Genomic DNA, 22324 nt, shown 5'->3' with positions numbered 1-22324 from the left:
CATAAATTGAACTACAATAACAGAAAAAGACTTTTTCAATTTAAGTAATTATTAAATTCTCAACTCCAAGCTACTATAATCAATTTTTTAAAAACTCACTGTTTTTAAAACAAAACGTGAATAATTAACTTTTATTTTTTAAAATGAAGGTTCCAGGCCGGCAGGGTGGCTCTCGCCTGTGATCCTAGCACGTTGGGAGGCCAAGGAGGGTGGGTCACTTAAGGCCAGGAGTCTGACACCAGCCTGGCCAACATGGTGAAACCCCATGTCTACTAAAAATACAAAAATTAGCCAGGCATGGTGGCGGGAGTACAGTGGCACCATCACAGCTCACTGTAGTCTCGACCTCCCGGGCTCAAGGGAACTTCCCACCTCAGCCTCTGGAGTAGCTGGGACTATAGGCACACACCACCATATCCGGCTAAGTTTTTGTATTTTTTGTAGAGATGGGATTTCACTTTGTTCCTCAGGCTGGTCTTGAACTCCTGGACTCCAGTGATCCACCTGCCTCAACCTCCCTAAGTGCTAGGATTACAGGCATGAACCACAAAAAAACTGAGTATTTCTTAAACTTCAGCAATTAGCTGGTTTTACAGAAGAGAAAAATCACAGATGTCTCCCCCCATGTTGACCTAAATTATTTTATAAATGCATATAAAATATTGTGCCTATAGCTCTTATAGAACCCTATGATCAAAACTGAAAGAAAATTAAGTTTCAAAATTAGCCGCAATTAATTTGGCAGGTTCTGCTATTTTGTTGAAAGTAAATCAGCCGGGCATGGTGGCTCACGCCTGTAATCTCAGCACTTTGGGAGGCCGAGGCGGGCAGATCACAAGGTCAGAGGATTGAGACCAGCCTGGCCAACACGGTGAAACACCGTCTCTACTACAAATACAAAACTTAGCTGGGCGTGGTAGCACGTGCCTGTAGTCCCAGCTACTTGGGAGGCTGAGGCAGGAAAATCATTTGAACCCAGGAGGCGGAGGTTGCAGGGAGCTGAGATTGTGCCACTGCACTCCAGCCTGGCAACAGAGTGAGACTCCGTCTCAAAAAAAAAAGGTAAATCACCAATGTTGGATTTATCAGAAGAAAGATATAACCCCAAGGCCCATGTCTATATTTGACTTCAGTTGTACTGGTGCAGAAAATCCCTATTTGTGCACATATGTTCCATAAAATGATGTTACACACTTCAAGGCTTTGTTACCTAGTTCAAATTTAATCAGACCTCACACTTAATCAAATCTCTGACAACAGATTTTCATCAAATGTTGCTTTGAGAACAAATAAAACTGTCTTGTTCTTCACAATAAAAGTTGAAAGGCAGCATTATTGAAAACTGCATTCATGGGTGTCTATTGCAATTTTAACAATAATATCTGATACACTTTTTAAATTATTGCAGATGGAAAAATTCTATTTCAGCACAGATAAATAGAAAAAATTCTATTTTAGCGCTGTCAAACTGTTGAAGAAAAGCATTATTACTGAAATGGCACAGTCATGCCAGTTTGAAGGCATTTTGTCCTTAAACCCAGTTATTGCTGTCAGTGTCTTCAAATAGGAATACTAAACTACTGCAAAGCCCTTACACCTTTAATACACGGTGAGGCACTTGGGCTTTGCCAGCCACAAACCATTACTTACTGTGTTAGGCTCACCTCCACTTTCTTCTCACTAATCTAAAGCAGCACATAACTCCTTCGCACTGCATCATTTTCATGACCTCAAGCTGATTTATTAAGAAATAAATTTCTTACTCCATTTATTAAGATATGTACGAAGTAAATGTACAAATAAATAAAATTTATCTCTATTTATTAAGAAATTAGTCTTATTCTAAGAAAAGCTTTCCATTACAAATTCTAACCACCTAAGGGTTTTGACTAGCTGGGTATGGTGGCTTAACGCCTGTAGTCTTAGCTCTTTGGGAGCCAAGGCAGGTGAACTGCTTGAGCCCAGAAGTTTGACACCAGCCTGGGAAACACAGCAGACCTGCATCTCTACTGAAAATACAAAAAAGGCCGGGCGCGGTGGCTCATGTCTGTAATCCCAGCACTTTGGGAGGCTGAGGCAGGCGGATCATGAGGTCAGGAGATTAAGACCATCCTGGCTAACACGGTGAAACCCCATCTCTACCAAAAATACAAAAAAAAAATAATTAGCTGGGCATGGTTGCAAGCACCTGTAGTCCCAGCTACTAGGGAAGCTGAGGCAGGAGAATCACTTGAACCCGGGAGGGAGAGGTTGCAGTGAGCCAAGATCATGCCACTGCACTCCATCCTGGGCAACAGAGTGAGACTCTGTCTCCAAAAAAAAAAAAAAAAAATGCTGGGTGTGGTGGCGTGTGCCTGTAGTCCTAGCTACTCGGGAAGCTGAGGTGGAAGAATCAACTGAGCCTGGGGTTTCAAGGTTATGGTAAGCCAAGACTGAGCCACCATACTCCAGCATAGACAACAGAGTCAGACCCTGACTTAGAGAAAGAGGGAAAAAAAAAAAGAGCTTTGACTTTCTAACTCACAAACCAATCCAAAATGAGTGCCATGGGGCACATGTCATTTTAACAACGAGACATGCCAGCCTGCCAGGGGCACAGGTGGTCACCTCTTAACATTACAAGGCCAAGGCTGGCGCTCCAGGATAAGTAACCACTTAGAGCCAAAATGATTTTAAGTTCAAAGGCAAACTGAAATGAAGTGGTAGTATTAAATAAGGTGGTAAATCAGATGATTAAGAAAGAAGGTGCCCAAGCCGGGCATGGGAGCTCACGCCTATAATCTGAGCACTTTGGGAGGCTGAGGCAGGTGGATCACCTGAGGTCAGGAGTTTGAGACCAGCCTGGCCAACATGGTGAAACTGCATCTCTACTAAAAATACAAAAAGTAACCAGGCATAGTGGCAGGCACCTATAATCCCAGCTATTCGGGAAGCTAAGGCAGGAGAATTGCTTGAACCCGGGAGGTGGAAGTTGCAGTGAACCGAGATCACACCACTGCACTCCAGCCTGGGTGACAGAGTGAGATTCTGTCTCAAAAAAAAAAAAAGAAAGAAAGAAAAGAAAAAGAAAGAAGGTGCCTATATTACTTTTTAAAATATATTATCAAAATAAAATAAAACAAAATGAAAAGATCTGTCATCAAGATCCTGCAGAACCCCAGATAGAGAAACACTCAACAAGTTTCTCTTCTTTTCAAGGAGAACACAAATGAGCAATGATAGTAAATCCAACATTGTTACATTTGATATTAGTTTACACATTTGTCTTTAAGGACAACAATTTAAGAAAAATAAGTTCATGTAAAAAGCTTATATTCTGACCAGGCGCGGCGGCTCACGCCTGGAATCCCAGCACTTTGGGAGGCCGAGGCGGGCAGATCACCTGAGGTCAGGAGTTCGAGACCAGCCTAACCAATGTTGCGAAACCCAGTCTTTACTAAAAATACAAAATTAGCCGGGCATGGTGGCGGGCACCTGTAGTCCCAGCTACCTGGGAGGCTGAGGCAGGAGAACCGCTTGAACCTGGGCAGTGGAGGTTGCAGTGAACCGAGATCACGCCATTGCACTCCAGCCTGGGTGACAGAGCAAGACTCCGTCTCAAAAAAAAAAAAGCTTATATTCTTCAAAGTGGAAGCCTGGATCCCCTCAAGCCTTTGCGCTAGTGGGAAGCCTGCCCTGTGGCACTGCTCACACTGCACCGCCTGCCGCATGCCCTACCTCTTCTTCTGCAGACACCCGGAAGGCATCATCCCTCCAGCTGTGAAATAAAACAGAGCAGAACCATGTATCTAACTAGCAGAACTGGCGCACATCTAAGGCACCATGAAGCCTCAGAGAAATGTCCAACTTGAGCCTCAGGTGAAACCTGTCACTAAGCTTCAATCTACAAATGATTTTATAAAATGAAGATGTGTCAAGGATCCACAAGAACTTTGAAAGGTAAAAACACATAGAATATCCAGGAATTTAAAAAGCATTTCAGGCTGGATGTAGTGGCTCACGCCTGTAATCCTAGCGCTTTGGGAGGCTGAGGCAGGAGGACTGTCTGAGCCCAGGAGTTCGAGACCAGCGTGGGGAACATAGTGAGATCCTGTCTCTATTTTAAAAAGTAATAAAATTAAACAAAACAAAAAAACTTTTTTTTGTTTTTTTGAGATGCTGAGTGACAGATGCTCTGTCACCCGGGCTGGAGAGCAGCTGGTGCCATCTCGGCTCACTGCAACCTCCACCTCCCAGGTTCAAGCAACTCTTCCGCCTCAGCCTCCTGGGTAGCTGGGACTACAGGCACCCACCACCATGCTCAGCTGGTTTTTGTATTTTTAGTAGAAATGGGGTTTCACCATGTTCGCCAGGCTGGTCTCAAACGCCCGACCTCAAGTGATCCACCCGCCTTGGCCTCCCCAAGTACTGGGATTACAGGCGTGAGCCACTGTGTGCAGCCAACAAAAAGCATTTTGAGGCATGTGCAAATGTACAGTGCCATATGTTTGAGCAAATACATGGTCATCTGTCACAAATTTGTTTGGCTACAGAATTTTTTTTTTTTTTTTTTTTTTTTTGAGATGGAGTCTTGCTCTGTCGCCCAGGCTGGAGTGCAGTGGCCGGATCTCAGCTCACTGCAAGCTCTGCCTCCCGGGTTCATGCCATTCTCCTGCCTCAGCCTCCCGAGTAGCTGGGACTACAGGCGTCCGCCACCTCGCCTGGCTAGTTTTTTGTATTTTTAGTAGAGACGGGGTTTCACCGTGTTAGCCAGGATGGTCTCGATCTCCTGACCTCATGATCCACCCATCTCGGCCTCCCAAAGTGCTGGGATTACAGACTTGAGCCACCGCGCCCGGCCTGGCTACAGAATTTTAAAAGCAGTTTAAATCTAACTGCAACATAGCAAACCTGTTTTAAAAAGTTATCTCACTAAACAAAAGCCTAAAATCAGTCTCTACTTAGGGTATACACTGGTATAAAGCACAACACGGAAGACATCATTTTCAAGAAAAGCAAAGATCAGAGATTTCCACTTAATTGCAGGTTCTCAGAGGGCACACACTTACACCGTACCTGGTATCTTTGCCTGATCCCCAGGTTCGAACTCCACATCCACCCATGTTGTCTTCAGTTCTGACTGCTCTATGGAAAGAAAGAATAGTCCCGTAAACCAGAAGCTAGTCTCCGGTCAGTCTCCGCATCAGAAAGAGTGGTTCATGAAAATCCCAGGATCAGCTTCTCACAGGAATAACAGCACAGTACTAGAAAGTTAACTAAATATTAACACAGAATAGATTCATACCATGTGCTGCCAACATCTTCAAGTAAAAATAGCATTTACAAAGCAACTTACATTTTGTCATTCCCACTGTACCTTTCAAATTCTCGCTTTCCTCTCTGGTCAAAAGCATCAAAAACTCTGTTCCCGGGGCCACCTCTGCCTCTGCCGCGCATACCCCCTCTCGGGCCTCCACGTCCTCTCAGCGGTCTGTCTCGATCAAACCTATCACCTGGTCTAGGAAGAAATGGATATAATAAAAACTGGTAAATCAAAGGTCTAAGGTCTCCTCCGGAAAAAAATTCTAAAAGAAAATCATGGTTATAACATACTGGAAAGAATGGTGGCTCGAATCATAAGTTAATAGTGAACCTTTAGTGAGCACACACTATAGACTATATACCGGCATTGTTCTGAGCATTTTGCATATAGTAATTGGATGCTCGCAGACAAATCTTTAATATACAATTATTGCCTACAGATGAGGAAACGGAGGCACAGAGTAGGCTAAGTGGTGGGGCCAGCCCATGAGAGGCAGGTGCTAGACAGGCCCTAGTACTAATCCGAGTGGGGCATTCCTTTCTCTCTCTGGATCTAGTTTCCTTACTCAAAAAATAAGGATGTTAGACAAATAAACTCTAAAGTCCATTCCTGTTATAATACTAAATCTTTAAGTTAAATTTGGAATGTTTTGTATAAGAAAAATGGTTAAACTTCAAATTATGCCCCTTCCCAAATCTCCCTCCTAAACACACAACCAGCCGGTATTGGAACTGTGAAAACCTTAACCTGCCTTCCACCTCATTACTCCAGATAAACGGCTAAGGGCAGCTGAAGACCTCTTTGTTAAGCCCAATAGCAACTTTTGTCTTCATGTCATTTGACCCCAGTGTCATATGACACTGCTGGCCACTAATCTTCCTGACTTTTCTGGCTTCTCTTTTTCTGCCTGCCCTTAGAAAATTATTTTTAGAATAGGTAATACCCAAACATGGTACAAAACTCCCACTTTTCCTCAGCCACGCAATTCTACTTCTCAGAGGCAGCCAATTCAAGATTCAGAGAATAGAAAAGTTCTCCGCCTGCCTCTCATGCCTAACCATTTGTCTCGGTGCTCTACACGGACACCCATCTGTCCTTATGCTTGTTGGCCTTCCACTTTTCTTTCGTCTGTTTCATGAGAACCCTACTTTAGATTTCTTTTTTTGAGGCAGGGCCGTGTTCTGTTGCCCAGGCTGGAGCGCAGTGGCAGGATCTTGGCTCATGCCACATCCACCTGGCCTCCATGCGAATGCTAACTGGCCCTGTGTCTCTCATCTGATTGCAGGACATGAAGCCAGTTACTTCCTAGACATCTCCACCTGGACATCCCCAGGTCAGGCACATACATGCCCAACATGGAGCCCTTATTCCTCCTGTGATCCCCAACTCACAACATGAGCAAGAGTCCAAGCCACCCCTCCCTCTTCTTCCTCTGCCACATCATAGCCTGGAGCCAGGACCTGATTGCTCACCCACTCCTCCCTGCACCGTTGCTGGTCACCATCACTCTTTCTGAGGACTTGTCTCTCCTTCACTAAGCTCTAAGCTCTTTTTCACCATTGTAACACTAGTTTAATAAGATAAATATTTTCTAATTTGGCAAGGCTTTTAAAAATATTTAAAATCACAAGAAATTACTTATTTAATAGAGGTCCTGGCATCAAGAAACCTAGTGGCATTAGTAGCTCAAACACCAGCACTAGAGGTATGTTACAATCTACTTTTGTGGCTAAAGTGTTACATTAAGAAGCCGCGAGGCCAGGTGCGGTGGCTCACGCCTATAATCCCAGCACTTTGGAAGGCCGAGGCAGGCGGATCATGAGATCAGCAGATCGAGACCATCCTGGCCAACACGGTGAAACCCCGTCTCTACTAAAAATACAAAAAATTAGCCGCACGTGGTGGCGGGTGCCTGTAGTCTCAGCTCCTTGGGAGGCTGAGGCAGGAGAATGGTGTGAACCTGGGAGGTGGAGCTTGCAGTGAGCCGAGATCGCGCCACTGCACTCCAGCCTGGGCGACAGAGTGAGACTCCATCTCGGGGGGGAAAAAAAAAAGAAGCCGCTATACAATAGTGGGTAAAAAAATACAAAACTCACAATCTTCCTCACTCAAAAAATAAATACAGAAGTACCGATCATTAATGTTATACCAGTCTCTTATAAGAAACACCAACCTCAATACATTCTCCAAGTTGGCTTTTCTGTCTCCCACCTCCTCTAACCAAAAATAGAAATCTTTGCAAAACCTGACTCTTGATTCTAAACTATAGCAAATATTTAAAGCAGGCTGGTCTCGGTGGCTCACACCTGTTGGCTCACGCCTGCAATCCCAGCACTTTGGGAGGCCAAAGACGGGCAGATCACTTGAGGTCAGGAGTTTGAGACCAGTCTGGCCAATATGGTGAGACCCCAACTCTACTAAAAAATACAAAAATTAGCCAGGCTTGGTGGCGGACACCTGTAATCCCAGCTAGTTGGGGGGCTGCAGGAGAATCACTTGAACCCGAGAGGCGGAGGTTGCAGTGAGCCGAGATGGCGCCACTGCACTCCAGCCCGGGCGACAAAGCGAGACCTTGTCTTAAAAAAAAAAAAAAAAAGAAAGAAAAGAAAATCTAAAGCGGGCTGGGAGTGGTGGCTCACGGCTGTAATCCCAGCACTTCGGGAGGCCAACGCAGTTGGATCACTTGGGCCCAGGAGTTCGAGACCAACTTGGGCAACACGGCAAAACCCCATCTCTGCTAAAAAATATAAAAATTAGCCAGCCATGGTGGAGCATGCCTGTAATCTCAGCTACTCAGGAGGCTGAGGTGGGAGGATTACTTGAGCCCAGGAGTGCAGTGAGCCGAGATCCTGCCACTGCACTCCAGCCTGGGAAACAGAGCAACACCCTGCCTCAAAAAAAGAAATCTAAAGTACAGTTCTAAAACAAACAAGAGAAAAGTAACAGCAATTTTTGTTTTGTTTTGTTTTTTAAAGACAGTATCTCACCCTGTTGTCCAAGCTGGAGTACAGTGGCCCAATCACTGCTCACTGCAGCCTTGACCTCCAGGGCTCAAACAATCCTCCCATGTCAGTCCCCAAGCAGCTGAGACTACAGGCGTGCGCCACCACACTCGGCTAATTTTTGTACGTTTTGTAGAGATGCGGGTTTCACCATGTCACCCAGGCTGGTCTAAAATTACTGGGTTCAAGAGATCCGCCTGCTTAGGCCTCCCAAAGTGCTAGAATTATGGGTATGAGCCACTGTGCCCAGCCAACAGTAAATTTTTTTTTTTTTGAGACAGAGTCTCGTTCTGTCTCCCAGGCTGGAGTGAAGTGGTGCAATCTTGGCTCACTGCAGCCTCGGCCTCCTCAGTGGTTGAGATCACAGTCGTGTGCCACCATGCCTGGCAAATTTTTTTTTTTTTTTTTTTTTTAGAGACAGAGTCTCGCCTGTTACACAGGTTGGAGTGACGTAGCGCAGTCTTGGCTCACTGCAACCTCCACTTCCTGGGTTTAAGCAATTCTCCTGCCTCAGCCTCCAGACTAGCTGGGATTATAGGCGTGTGCCACCACACCCAGTTAATTTTGCATTTTTAGTAGAGACATGGTTTCACCATGTTGGCCAGGCTGGAATCGAATTCCTGAGCACAGGTGATCTGCCTGCCTCTGTCTCCCAAAGTGCTGGGATTCCAGGTGTGAGCCACTGTGCCCAACCTATAAATTCTTTTTTTTTGAGACAGAATCTCGCTATGTCACACAGGCTAGAGTGCAGTGGTGTGATCTCAGCTCACTGCAACCTCTGCCTCCCGGGTTCAAGCGATTCTCCTGCCTCAGTCTCCCGAGTAGCTGGGATTACAGGCGCACCCCACTAATTTTTGAATTTTTAAGAGGGGCAGGGTTTCACTATGTTGGCCAGGCTGGTCTTGAACTCCTGACCTCAGGTGATCTCCCTGCCTCAGCCTACTCAAAGTGCTGGGATTACAGGCGTGAGCCACCGCATCACCGACAGCATCTCTTATAGCACTTTCCCCAAGCTTGAATATGCTAAATTACAATTTGATATCTGCTTATCTGAGAGTGAAAAAGGGTGTCACCTTGAGTTTCTTTGATACCTACACGTTTATTGGAATTATATAATCTTCACAATCTCGAAAGATTATCTAAATTCAGCCCTCTCCATTTTTCAATGAGGAAACAGACCCACAGTTTCAGCAATGTGTGCAGTAGTCTTGTCACAGCCAGCTGACATGGACTTCTGTTCTACTGAGGCAGAGCACGTGTTTTCTTCCCAAGGAAGCAACGTCATAAACGGTGCTGGGATTAACGGGCATGTCTCCGCCCCCGACATCTGCTATATCATGTGGAGCACATATTCTGGCAGTAAACTACTGTTTTTAATGCAGTAGGAATTTTTCCTTAGGCTCCAAATGAACTTAATTGAACTCTTAGAACACAGACTATTAGGAGATTAGTCTGCCTCTGTCTAGATGAATTTTGGCTCTTCCTTTCTGTAGTTTATTGGTCATTTAAAATCAATTCCTGTTCTGAAAAAAAAAATCCCTCAGATGTTGACCCTTCCCCCATTATTAACAAGCTTTAAACAAATTGTGGTAAAATATACATACCATAACATTGACCATTTTAATCATTTTTAAGTGTTCAGTTCTGTGGCATTAAGTACCTTCACATTGTTGTGCAACTATCTTCGCCACTCTTCTCCAGAACTTTTTATGTTTTCTCTCTTTTTTTTTTTTTATCGAGACAGAGTCTGGCTCTGTCACCCAGGCTGGAGTACAGTGGCCAGATCTCAGCTCACTGAAAGCTCCACCTCCCAGGTTTACGCCTTTCTCCTGCCTCAGGCTCCTGAGTAGCTGGGACTACAGGCGCCTGCCACTTCGCCCAGCTAGTTTTTTGTATTTTTTAGTAGAGACGGGGTTTCACCGTGTTAGCCAGGATGGTCTCGATCTCCTGACCTCATGAACCGCTCGTCTCGGCCTCCCAAAGTGCTGGGATTACAGGCGTGAGCCACCGCGCCTGGCCACTTTTTATGTTTTCAAAATGAAACTTGGTATCCAAACCGGACTCCTCATTCATAACTCCATGGGCTCCAGGCTTCCCACGTGTGAAATAAGCATCGTGTCTACTTGCTAGGATTGTTGTAAGACAGTGAATCACAGGTGTATAAAGCAAGATGCTTGGCTCAAATGTTATTTTCCTTCTTTTGCTTGTGAGTTTGTCAGACATAAAACTTTCTATGTTTTATTTATTAAGAGTATTATTTAAGAAACTAAGAAAATGTTTTCTGATATCAAGATTCAAATTTCCTCGAAAGTGAAAATTCCCTACGTATCTGTACTGTGACGCACTGAGAACACATTACTTCTGTAGCATTCCTGCCAAAAGTGCGCAACCTCCTTCCATGAGGAAACATCAGAAGAACTCAAAATCTGAGGCATGTCATAGAATAACTGGCCCACACTCTTCAAAATGCCAAATTCATAAAGACAAAGGAAGGCTAAGGAGCTGTTCCTAATTAAAGGTGACTAAACACAATGCATTTGCCTGGAGTGGATCCTGAACCAGAAATGTTTTCTCTTTTGTTAAAAGACATCACTGGGACAATTGGTGAAATCTGAGTAAAGTCTGTAGACTAGTAATTTAGGCAATTAGATAACAGTATTGTATTCATTTTAATGAGTTTGAAAATTGTATCATGTTGTTAGGAAATGCATTTAAAGTATTTAGGAGTAAGGGGACATTCCTACACCGTATTCTCAAATAACAAGAAAAGGCTGTGTGGTACGGTGGGGCATGGATGATAAAGCAAATGTGGTAAAAAGTTAGTGTGTGGGGAGTCTTGAAGGGCAGATGGAAATTCTTTGTGTATAATTCTTAAAACTCTTCTGTAATTCTGAACTTATTTAAATAAAAAAAACCCTCCATAATTCCATATCCCACCTTACTCTTCCATATATGTATTATTTCACTTAATAGTTATCTTTTCATGTCACATATAAAGATCTATCTTATCCTTTTTAAAGACTACATAGTCTTGCTACGAAAAAAGGGGGGAAACATGGGTTTGTGCAGTCAACTATAATTTCTTTGTTTCCACAGAATCCCTAAAGTGAGGGGAAAATAAATACCCAAATGCTTCCAAAAATCAGCAGCTGTGCTCCAGGAAGCTTTGCAGAAGCAAGTAGACTGTGCTTACTACACAGCAGATCTGGAATAATCACCAAAAAAGGGGCAAAATTAAGCCTTTCTGTAAATTTCTCCCTCCAACATGGTTGCAGATAGACCATTTCAATGTCTTGAATGTGTAACTTCTAGATGAACAGTTCTGCGTGAGTCATCACCTGCTCAGCCCACCCAGGCTAAGTTACTCTCTGCTGGACTATTGCTTGTTTTGTTTGTAATAGGCCCTATAGTCTAGTTTTACAAAGCCACACTTTTTGGTTAAAACTTGTAGCCAGAATCCAAAATGGAATGGAATTAGCAGTCAAGAAGCAGAAAGAGTTTGGAAAAATGGCTCCCTTGCCATTTCACTGCTCACTATTCTAGCAAATGGCTCCCTTGCCATTTCACTGCTCACTATTCTAGCAAATGGCTCCCTTGCCATTTCACTGCTCACTATTCTAGCAAATGGCTCCCTTGCCATTTCACTGCTCACTATTCTAGCAAATGGCTCCCTTGCCATTTCACTGCTCACTATTCTAGCAAATGGCTCCCTTGCCATTTCACTGCTCACTATTCTAGCAAATGGCTCCCTTGCCATTTCACTGCTCACTATTCTAGCAAATGGCTCCCTTGCCATTTCACTGCTCACTATTCTAGCAAATGGCTCCCTTGCCATTTCACTGCTCACTATTCTAGCAAATGGCTCCCTTGCCATTTCACTGCTCACTATTCTAGCAAATGGCTCCCTTGCCATTTCACTGCTCACTATTCTAGCAAATGGCTCCCTTGCCATTTCACTGCTCACTATTCTAGCAAATGGCTCCCTTGCCATTTCACTGCTCACTATTCTAGCAAATGGCTCCCTTGCCATTTCACTGCTCACTAGTCTAGCAAATGGCTCCCTTGCCATTTCACTGCTCACTATTCTAGCAAATGGCTCCCTTGCCATTTCACTGCTCACTATTCTAGCAAATGGCTCCCTTGCCATTTCACTGCTCACTATTCTAGCAAATGACTCCCTTGCCATTTCACTGCTCACTATTCTAGCCCTTCCTTAGCCTGTTTAATTTTCCTTGAAATGTGATTCACTAGTTGTTTCTGTTTAACATAAACAGGTTAAATGATTAAAACAAAGGCTTTAAGCAGCAAGTACCCACGCTGCTAGTGCCAAGCATAAGACACAATCCCTCCCTGTGTTCAGGTGGAGTGCGGCGGCCACCACACTGCCGCATCACTCAGCAGCCACGGAACACTCCACCAGCCCACGACTTCCGTCCATGTTAGAGGACTTCCGAGAGCAGCCGTGCCCGCCAGAAATTGGTATTACACATCCCAACAGAGTCTTCTTCAAATTTCACCACGGCAGCCTACTGACCTGACCTGGAGCCAGGAACTGACTTCAATCCATTGAGCAGTCGAAATCGGTAATGCGAAATCAAAAACCATGATTCTATCCCTAGTCCAAAATTAGATCTCTGATCTACAGCTTCAAAACAAAACTTTACCAGTTCAACACACTCCTGTGTAATTTCTTTTTAAGAGTGCTCTTCAGTTACCAATAAGCAATTCATTTTTAATTGTATAATCATTTCCTGAACCAAGGCGTAAAGGAAAAAGGAAGATCCTTCTCCTCATCTAAGGTAATATGAATTGCACATAAATTAGTAAAACATGCCCAGGACTGATACCACAAAAAGCAGTAGCCAGTAGAAAGTAGCATTTTCTGGACCAGGCACAGTGGCCCACTCCTGTAATCCCAGCACTTTGGAAGGCCAAGGCGGGCGGATCACCTGAGGTTAGGAGTTCAAGACCAGCCTGACCAATACGGAGAAACCCCGTCTCCACTAAAAATACAAAATTCGCCAGGTGTGGTGGTGGGCGTCTGTAATCCCAGCTACTCAGGAGGCTGAGGCAGGAGAATCGCTTGAACCTGGGAGCGGACGTTGCAGTGAGCCGAGATTGAGCCATTGCATTTCAGCCTAGGTGACAAGGGCAAAACTCTGTCTCAGAAAAAAAAAAAGAAAGTAGCATTTTCTAAAAACCTTTCTGGTTCCCCACCCGCCCTGCAGAGGACTGCAGCACGTACTTTTCATCTGGAAACTTCTCAGCTGTGAAGTCGGCCTGCCTCTCGGTCTCGTAGGGTCGGTACTCTCTGTAGGGTCTCCGCTCAGCTCTTTCGAGCATCCCCTCGGGCCCACGGCTGTCATTCCATCCTTGCTGCTCGCCTCTTCTAGGAGTCCGCTTCTGACCTACCAACAGAAAATCAAAGCAGAGCTGGAACACAACATCTGCAACAGCACAGTGTTAAACTTTACAGGTACTTGTAAATTTCATTTTTCTAGAAATCAACGTCATAGGAAAATTCAGGAAGTTTAGAAAACTCCAAAGAAAAAAGTTGCTGATGCTACAACTGCCCACAGTCTACGACTTTTTAATAGAATATTACTATTAAAGCTTTCCCTATATCCTAGAAAGTATATGACAAACTAAGCTCGCCTGTAATTGCAGGCGCCTCCCAATAACTGTGACTGCCATGGGTATATTTTACTAAATAAGCTACAGTTGACAAAAGCAGTCTTACAAAAACACAGTGTGTAAGCCCCATCTAGAAAACGAAAGAATACCCTGTATTTCAGACTATGCTTTCAGAATGCCAACTGCACATTACGTGGCAACTATGGCTTATCACTGGCTACTAAGGTTTTTGTTTTTATTTTCTATTTTATTTATTTATTTATTTACATACTTAAAATAAGTCTCATTCTGTCACCCAGCCCGGAGTGCAGTGCAGTGTGCAATCTAGGCTCACTGCAACCTCCGCCTCCTGAGCTCAAGCAATTCTCGTGCCTCAGCCTCCCAAGATGCTGGGATTATAGGCATGCACCACCATGCCCAGCTAATTTTTGCATTTTTAGTAGGGACAGGGTTTCACCATGTTGGCCAGGCTGGTCTCGAACTCCCAGCTTCAAGCAGTTCACCCACCTCAGCCTCCTGAAGCTCTGGGATTACAGGCGTGAGCCACCACAACTGGCCAAGGTTTTTGCTTTTAAAGTTTATAGTGCTTATATTTTTACTTTGAAAACAGATTTTCCTGCTGTTCTATGAGATATATAGACTTGCAATGATAACTTACTGAATATGAACCAAACACTGCTAGTTGGCAACTTGCCCAAGAGTCAGTCAGTACCTGAGGGCATCTCTTTCTGTCCACTCAGAGTCCAGCACTTGGACACTGGGCTGGGACCAGAGACTCTGGTTTTATTCGTGGGTTTTTTTTTTTTTTTTGAGACTGAGTTTCATTCTTGTTGCCCAGGTTGGAGTGCAATGGCCCAATCTCGGCCCACCGCAACCTCCCGGGTAGAGATTAGCTGGGATCACAGGCATGCGCCACCACATCCAGCTAATGTATTTTTAGTAGAAACGAGGTTTCTCCATGTTAGTCAGGCTGGTCTCTAACTCCCGATCTCAGATGATCCGTCCTCTTCGGCTTCCCAAAGTGCCAGGATTACAGGCAAGAGCCACTGCGCTTGTGATCTCCCCGCCTCAGCCTCCCAAAGTGTTGGGATTACAGATCAGGAGATTGAGACCATCCTGGCTAATGTGGTGAAACCCCGTCTCTACTAAAAATACAAAAAATTAGCTGGGTGTGGCGGCAGGTGCCTGTAGTCCCAGCCACTCAGGAGGCTGAGACAGGAGAATGGCTGAACTCGGGAGGTGGAGCTTGCAGTGAGCCCAGATCATGCCACTGCACTCCAGCCTGGGGGACACAGCAAGACTCCATCTCAAAAAAATAAAAATAAAAAAGAGTTCAGAAGTGGAAAAGGCGTTCAAAACGTAAAGTAGAAAAAGCCACTATGAAAGTTAATTATCTAACAAGTTGAAAATTATAATAGATCATGACAAAACAGTCATCAGAAAATTTGTGAACAGTACCAAAACTTTTCCATACTTTTACGTCAGTGTAAAAAGAGTTAACACAGTTTCAGATTTCCTATTTCCAACCTATAGTTTTAAAAACATCTTTTACTATCTCCACTCAACTACAGAACTACTTATAGGTGCTTATCCCACCTTTCTCCTTTCTCCAAGTTACTTTTTAATTGTGTCAATTAAATTTGGAATTCATCAAACTTAAAATAGGACATTTACTGTACACCATATTAAAGTCTTTTCGAACAGTATAAACTGAAAACTGTTAAATACAATGGGCTACTTATTAGAATAATTATCAATATCAAGCAGACATTTCCTTTTTCCCTCCCAAACCCCCCAAAACAAAGATAATTAGAATAATTATCAGTTTTGGGCAAACATCTCATTCTCCCTCCCAACCCTCCCAAAACAAAGATAATCAGCATCCAATTTTTTCCCCACAATTTAGTACTAAAAGATCAACACTGCCACGAATCGGGCTTTTCGGTGCTGGATCAGCAGCTCCAAGTGGAGAATGCAAGCACTGCATTTCACTAACCTCGCCAAGAAAAGGCTGGCACATGCATTCATCACCATCTAAACCAAGCCCAGGTAAAGAAACAGAATACAATAAAATTGACAGTGAGATTTCCCACAAAATAAAGTTGAGCTGTTTCAAAGAACATAATTCTGAAAGGCTAGAAAACCCAAAACTGAAACAGCCTCCCATGACTTTAAGAATGAACTTATTGAGCAAGGCTCACCCAGGGTTTATATATATTGCTAGACAGATAGTTAGACATTAAAAATCTACATTTTTGGTCAGGCATCGTGGCTCACACCTGCACTTTGGGAGGCTGAGACAGGCGGATCACCTGAAGTCAGGAGTTTAAGACCAGCCTGGACAACATGGTGAAACCCCATCTCTACTAAAAATACAAAAAATTAGGCCAGGCACAGTGGCTCACATCTGTAATCCCAGCACTTTGGGAGGCCAAGGCAGGCAGATCATGAGGTCAAGAGATACATGGTGAACCCCTGCCTCTAGTAAAAAATATACAAAAATTAGCTGGGCATGGTGGCCCACGCCTGCAGTCCCAGCTGCTCAGGAGGCTGAGGCAGGAGAATCGCTTGAACCCAGGAGATGGTTGCAGTGAGCCAAGATCATGCCACTGCACTCCAGCCTGGGTGACAGAACAAGACTCTGTCTCAAAAAAACAAAACAAACAAACAAACAAACAAACAAAACACAACCCTTTTCCATAGGAAAAGCTTGTGACTTCCACATTGTTTCAGGATTAACATTTCTATGATATGTCAAACATGTTTTATTTTTGTCTATGCTAAGCATTCACTTACAACATTCTAACTAAATTAAAAATTTTGAATGTTAGAAAACTACAGTGCTTCATATCAACTAGGGCTATAAAACCTTGAGCGAATAGCTCTTTGACACCCATTATAGATAAATTTAGTACAGTAACTACATAAATGGAAATTAATGAGCTGTTTGCTCCTGAAATAACACATACTTGAAAAAGAACTTGAATGATAAAATTTCTATTCTAACTACAAAATCAACTAAATACCTTTAGTTGATTTCAAAAGCCAGATCACTTAGACTGAACAACTGACAGAAAAAAAAGTTATGAGTGTACTACATGACAATATTAAGCGCAGGAAACAGGTTGCAACCCAGTTTATATCACTTAAGTTTAGAAAGAAAAGAAATAGCTCTGTGCATTTATGTATATAAATGCAAAGTGTTAACAGTAGGAAAAATAAGAGGATTTTCACTTAACCTCATACATTTTGGAATTGCTTAAAATTTTAACACAAAAATGCATGACAATTTTTAAAAGGCTAAAAATCAATGTATTAACAGCACTAACTCGTCTCACGTTTTTCTGAAGAACAGAATACGTATTTTCATTTTTTTTTTTTTTTTTGAGACGGAGTCTCGCTCTGTCGCCCAGGCTGGAGTGCAGTGGCCGGATCTCAGCTCACTGCAAGCTCCGCCTCCCGGGTTCACGCCATTCTCCTGCCTCAGCCTCCCGAGCAGCTGGGACTACAGGCGCCGCCACCTCGCCCGGCTAATTTTTTGTATTTTTAGTAGAAACAGGGTTTCACCATGTTAGCCAGGACAGTCTCGATCCTGACCTCGTGATCCGCCCATCTTGGCCTCCCAAAGTGCTGGGATTACAGGCGTGAGCCACCGCGCCCAGCATTTTCATTTGTGAAAAAATAAAGGGTGAAGAAAAGCTTAGCGTTCCTCAATTCTTTTATTATATTCATGTAAATAAGTTTAAGAGAAAAATATAAAAAACAGGATATAAAATGCACAATGTATCTCCAGTCTGTTTAGACAGGCTCAGAAATTTACTGGCCTATCAAAGGGTCGTGAGATAGTCAATAACATTTTTTTAAAATCATTTTCAACATCTTTATTGTAGTGAATTGATTCTCACAATGACTCTGGATTTAACTTTTCACAAATAAAGGTAAACACTACCCAGCTGCGCATCAAAGCCCCAATACTTGAACCTGAGACGTTTCCTCTGGGCTGCGATGCACAATCTTTATCAAGCAAGGAACAAACCAGCAAGCCACGCTGCACTCTGCCAAACGTTGGCAGGAATGGTCAATCCACACGTCTCACTCCTAACACTCTGCAAACCTTGGGACCGCTGCCTCATTTCAAGAAAACAGAGGAAACACAGGTGGAGTGTTGCTGGCTCTGCCACTGACGCAGTTCAGGTGAGAGAATGAAGCACCCTCCCCGTCCGCAGGCAGTAGGACACCACGCTATGCACTGGTTTTTCTCGCTAAACAGGGAGTGGGGAACTCCGAATATTCTTGCTGGAAAGGTTAAAAACGCTTTGCTTAAAGCAGCCTTGAGCTATTTATAAGCTGCACATCCCATCAACACCACAAGAAGTACTGAAATACGATGCCCGCTGCCTGCTGGAAGCTACCGGACGGGGAAGGGGCGAAGGCGCCAGGCCGGCCAGCGCCGAGGACCCGCGCCCGGGCCCCGACGTCACAGGCCGCCCCGCGGTCGCCCAGGCCTCCCGCATCACAGAGGCCCCCAGCCCCGGGACCGGGCGCCCTCCTCCTCCCCACCGCGCTCTCGGGTGGCTCCGACCTCAATCCTGCAGAGGTGGGGCTGGAGGACGGAGAAGGTCCCCGCCAGGTCTGGATGTGGGGGTCCCGGAGTAGCGACCTCCGCGTTCGCCCCACACGCCACGCCCGCAACCTCCCTCAACTTCGTCCAACTTGCCGTAGAGGCTCAGAGCCGGGGTTGGGGGCCCCACCCCGCCCCAAGCCAGCGTTTCCCCCGGAGCCCCGCACGGGCTGGCGAGGGTTGGAAGGGGTGTGACCCCTGCCCCTCTCCTCCTACCTTCGGCGGCCACCAGGACCCTCAACTCTCCCGGGTCCCCCTCCTGGAGCCGGCCCCCGGGACCCGTCTTACAGCAGGGCCAGCCGTGGCCCGCTACCCCGCTGTCCCCGCGTACCCGGCGCCTGCAGGCCGCCCCCGGGGCTGTCGGGCCGCTGAGCGACGGGCGCCGGGAGGCTCTTGCGCTCCTTCTGCGACTCCCTCCGGCCGCCCGCGCCGGCTCTGTGGCCCGAGGCCCCGGCCGGGCTCCTGCCGCCGCGGGGACCGGCCCCGGCCGCCGCCGCCGCCGCCTCGTCGCGCCTCTTGCGCTGCAGCTGCTGCTGGCGCCGGCGCTCGGCCTCGCGCAGGATGTCGAACGGGTCCGACTCGTCGTCCAGCAGCTGATGGAAGCGGTTGGCCACCACGCAGCCGAAACTCTCCTGCATCGCGGCGCCGGCGGCGGCCACGGGACTCCCCAGGGCGCCCTTCATGCCGCCGCGACCACTGCGGGCCCGGGAGGGCAGCCCACGCGAGCGCGTCTCAGCCAAGCCGGCGGCGAGGACCCATGCCGCCCGCTCCGCCGCCGCCGCCGCCGCCGCCGCCGCCCTCCGGGCCCTACCCGGTCCGGCCCCTCCGGCCGCCCGCCCCCGCGGCGCCGCCGCCGTCCGCCCCACCGCGCCAGACAGCCAATCAGCGCGCGCGGGTACGCCCCCTTTCCGAGACGGCGCGCCTGGAGACCCAATCACCGACCAGCTGCTGTCACGTCACGCGACCTCTGAGCCCCGCCCCCTCCGCTCAGCAGGGAGGGCGGGGCCCAGGGGCGGAGCTACCGGCTGGTCCGGGCGGCGCGGAGTGGCGGTGGTGTCTCGGCGGTGTGTGCTTTCTCCCGTGACTGCGTCTGTATTTGCTATCGGCCACTCTGCTTTGAAGCTTATGTATACATTTAGCCGTGCAACAGCTGCATATTGCGCACTTACCGTGTGCCAGGCATGATGTTGTAGGAACTACTAGCTCCGTGTTGTCACAGATCTGAGTCTGTAGATGGAGAAAAAGTGCCCTGAAGGACAGGCGCAGAGCTCTCCACGGGCTGCAGCAAAGGGACCTGACCTAATTGGGAAGTGACAGTTAAGCCGAGGGAGAGGGGTGACAAGGGGTCGGAGGAGGAACAGCAAGTGCAGCAGTCTTGAGGTGGGATGTGCACAGTCTGTTCAAGCTCAAAGCGGTCTCTAAGAGCCGTGGGAAGCAAGTTTTGAGCATGAGCGGATTTGGGTTTGAAAAGGCCACCCTCCCTGCACTGTGAACTAATAGTTTGGAGGGAAATACAAATGGATGCTGGGAAGCCAAACGTGACTGTTGCAAAGCTCCAGGGAAGAGTTGATAGTGAGTGGGATTAGGATGGTGGCGGTGGAGGTGAAGACAGTAGAGGGGTTCAAAGACTTGGTGATGTGCTAGATGTGGTGATGAGGAAGAAGATATGGTGACTCTTATTTTCCTGGCTCCAGCATCTGAATGGTAGTATTAGTCACCACTGGAAGACACTACTTTAACGAGAATCATGAATTCAGTTTTGGACACGTTGAGGTTTGGATATTTGTTTTGAGATATTCAGTTGAGACCTGGAGCTTAGAGAACGCTGGACTGGACTTCCTCCAGGAAATCTTGCATAGGCACCAGTGGAGCTACGCTTGGCTGCCTGTCCTACAGCCATTCTTTCCCTCTTACATTTTTCCAGAGCCTGTATTATGTTCGGGCATCATATTCCGCAGGGGAAGCAGGCCCCTTCCAGCCTCCAACTTGATTAATCGTACATAATTCATTGCACCTGATTCCAATTCCTTGCCAATAATTGGCTTAGGAATAGGCTGTGCGGCAAATCAGGCAGAACAGGTCTGAGGAGAAGTATTCTGGGGAAGTTTTTCTTGCACCTAAGAAGGGATTGAGAAGAGATCTGCCCCACTTCCGTTCCCTGGTCCTTGTTCCGTCAGAAGATATGATGCCTGGGGTTGGCTGTTCCTTAGTGTGGCCATGAGGATGGCAGAGCAGGATGGAGAAACCCTAGATCCTTGATGATGTTGCGCTGCCGACTGGACCCACTTGGGAACCTCCCCGCTTGAGGCTTATGATGTAAGCTAACAGATTGATTGCGCTTAGTTGTGTTTGCTTGTTTCATCCGAAAGCATCCAGTTAGAGCATCTTGCCAGGTGCTCTGTGACCAGTTTTTACTTTCCTTTAATAGCAAATAGAAAAGGAATTCCTAATCCTAAACGTGGCAAAGTCTGTATTTTACTCACTTACTGAATTCTGTGTTATTCCCAAGGAGGACAGGGATGATACCTGTCTTATTCATTGCAGTATGTATTCCCAGTGCTCGGAGTTATAGACAGCTATAGAGTAGGTTTTCAGTAAATATTTGTTGAATGATTGAAGAATTTAAGATATTTGGTCACCTCCTTTTGAGTAAGCAAAGATTAATGCCTATACTTTCTACCCAAAAGAATTAACAGCAAGTGTTCAAACCAAAACGTGTATATGCATATTCACAGCAGCACTACTCACAATAGCCAAAAGGCAGAAACAACTAAAATATATGTCACCCGATGAATGGATAAATAAAATGTGGTACAAAAAAGTATTATTTGGTCATAAAAAGGTATTGATACTTGTTACAACATGGATGAACCTTGAAAACGTAGTGCTAAGTGAAAGACAGACAATAAGGGCCACACGTTGTATGATTCCATTTATATGAAATGCCCAGACTCTATAGAGACAGAAAGCAGATTGGTGGTTGCCAGGCGTGGGGGTCGGGAGTGTTGGAAAGTAACTGCTTAATGGGCCTGGGAGTTTCCTGTGGGGTGATGAAGTGTTCTGGAACAAGAGAGTGGAGGTGGTTGCACAAAATTGTAAATTTAGTAAATGTCACTGAGTTATACACTTTAAAATTGTAAAAATAGTACATTTCGTGTAAAATTTAGTAAAAATAGTAATTTTTTTTGTAAAAATCGTAAATTTATCTCAATGAACCAGAATCACGCCATGCACCAGAGACCACACTTTGAGAAGCCCTGCTTCAAGCTAAAGTTATCTTTGGTATCTTATTTATTTATTTATTTATTTATTTATTTATTTATTTATTTTGAGACGGAGTCTCGCTCTGTAGCCCAGGCTGGAGTGCAGTGGCCGGATCTCAGCTCACTGCAAGCTCCGCCTCCCGGGTTTACGCCATTCTCCTGCCTCAGCCTCCAGAGTAGCTGGGACTACAGGCGCCCGCCACCTCGCCGGCTAGTTTTTTGCATTTTTTAGTAGAGACGGGGTTTCACCGTGTTAGCCAGGATGGTCTCGATCTCCTGACCTCGTGATCCGCCCGTCTCGGCCTCCCAAAGTGCTGGGATTACAGGCTTGAGCCACCGCGCCTGGCCCTTTGGTATCTTTAAACTGCTCACCAAACCACAATACCAAGGAATCATGACCATGTGAGAGAAGGGCCTGTCGTCTTCCCACTGGGCATCTGGAGTTACCACCAATGGAAATGCAGTGACACTTAACTGTATACAAGATGTAAATTACCTTGAA

At 45.8% G+C, this 22324-nt stretch overlaps 1 protein-coding gene across 1 annotated transcript in view; it reads right to left on the bottom strand.

The window, feature by feature from the left end:
• The window catches only part of HABP4 (hyaluronan binding protein 4), a 40906-nt gene extending 21507 nt beyond the window's left edge, over positions 1-19399 (bottom strand). The window contains exons 1-4 of the mRNA XM_010358145.2: positions 18891-19399; positions 13550-13712; positions 5357-5497; positions 5056-5124 (exon numbers count right to left, since the gene is read on the bottom strand). Coding sequence (XP_010356447.2) covers positions 5056-5124; positions 5357-5497; positions 13550-13712; positions 18891-19242 — 725 coding nt within the window. The 5' untranslated portion in view covers positions 19243-19399. The remainder of the gene's footprint in view (positions 1-5055; positions 5125-5356; positions 5498-13549; positions 13713-18890) is intronic.
• Positions 19400-22324: the final 2925 nt, after the last annotated feature.

Source organism: Rhinopithecus roxellana, chromosome 16 (genome assembly GCF_007565055.1).
Source record: "Rhinopithecus roxellana isolate Shanxi Qingling chromosome 16, ASM756505v1, whole genome shotgun sequence".
Taxonomy (NCBI): Eukaryota; Metazoa; Chordata; class Mammalia; order Primates; family Cercopithecidae; genus Rhinopithecus; species Rhinopithecus roxellana.
This window is presented reverse-complemented; position numbering and strand designations above follow the sequence as displayed.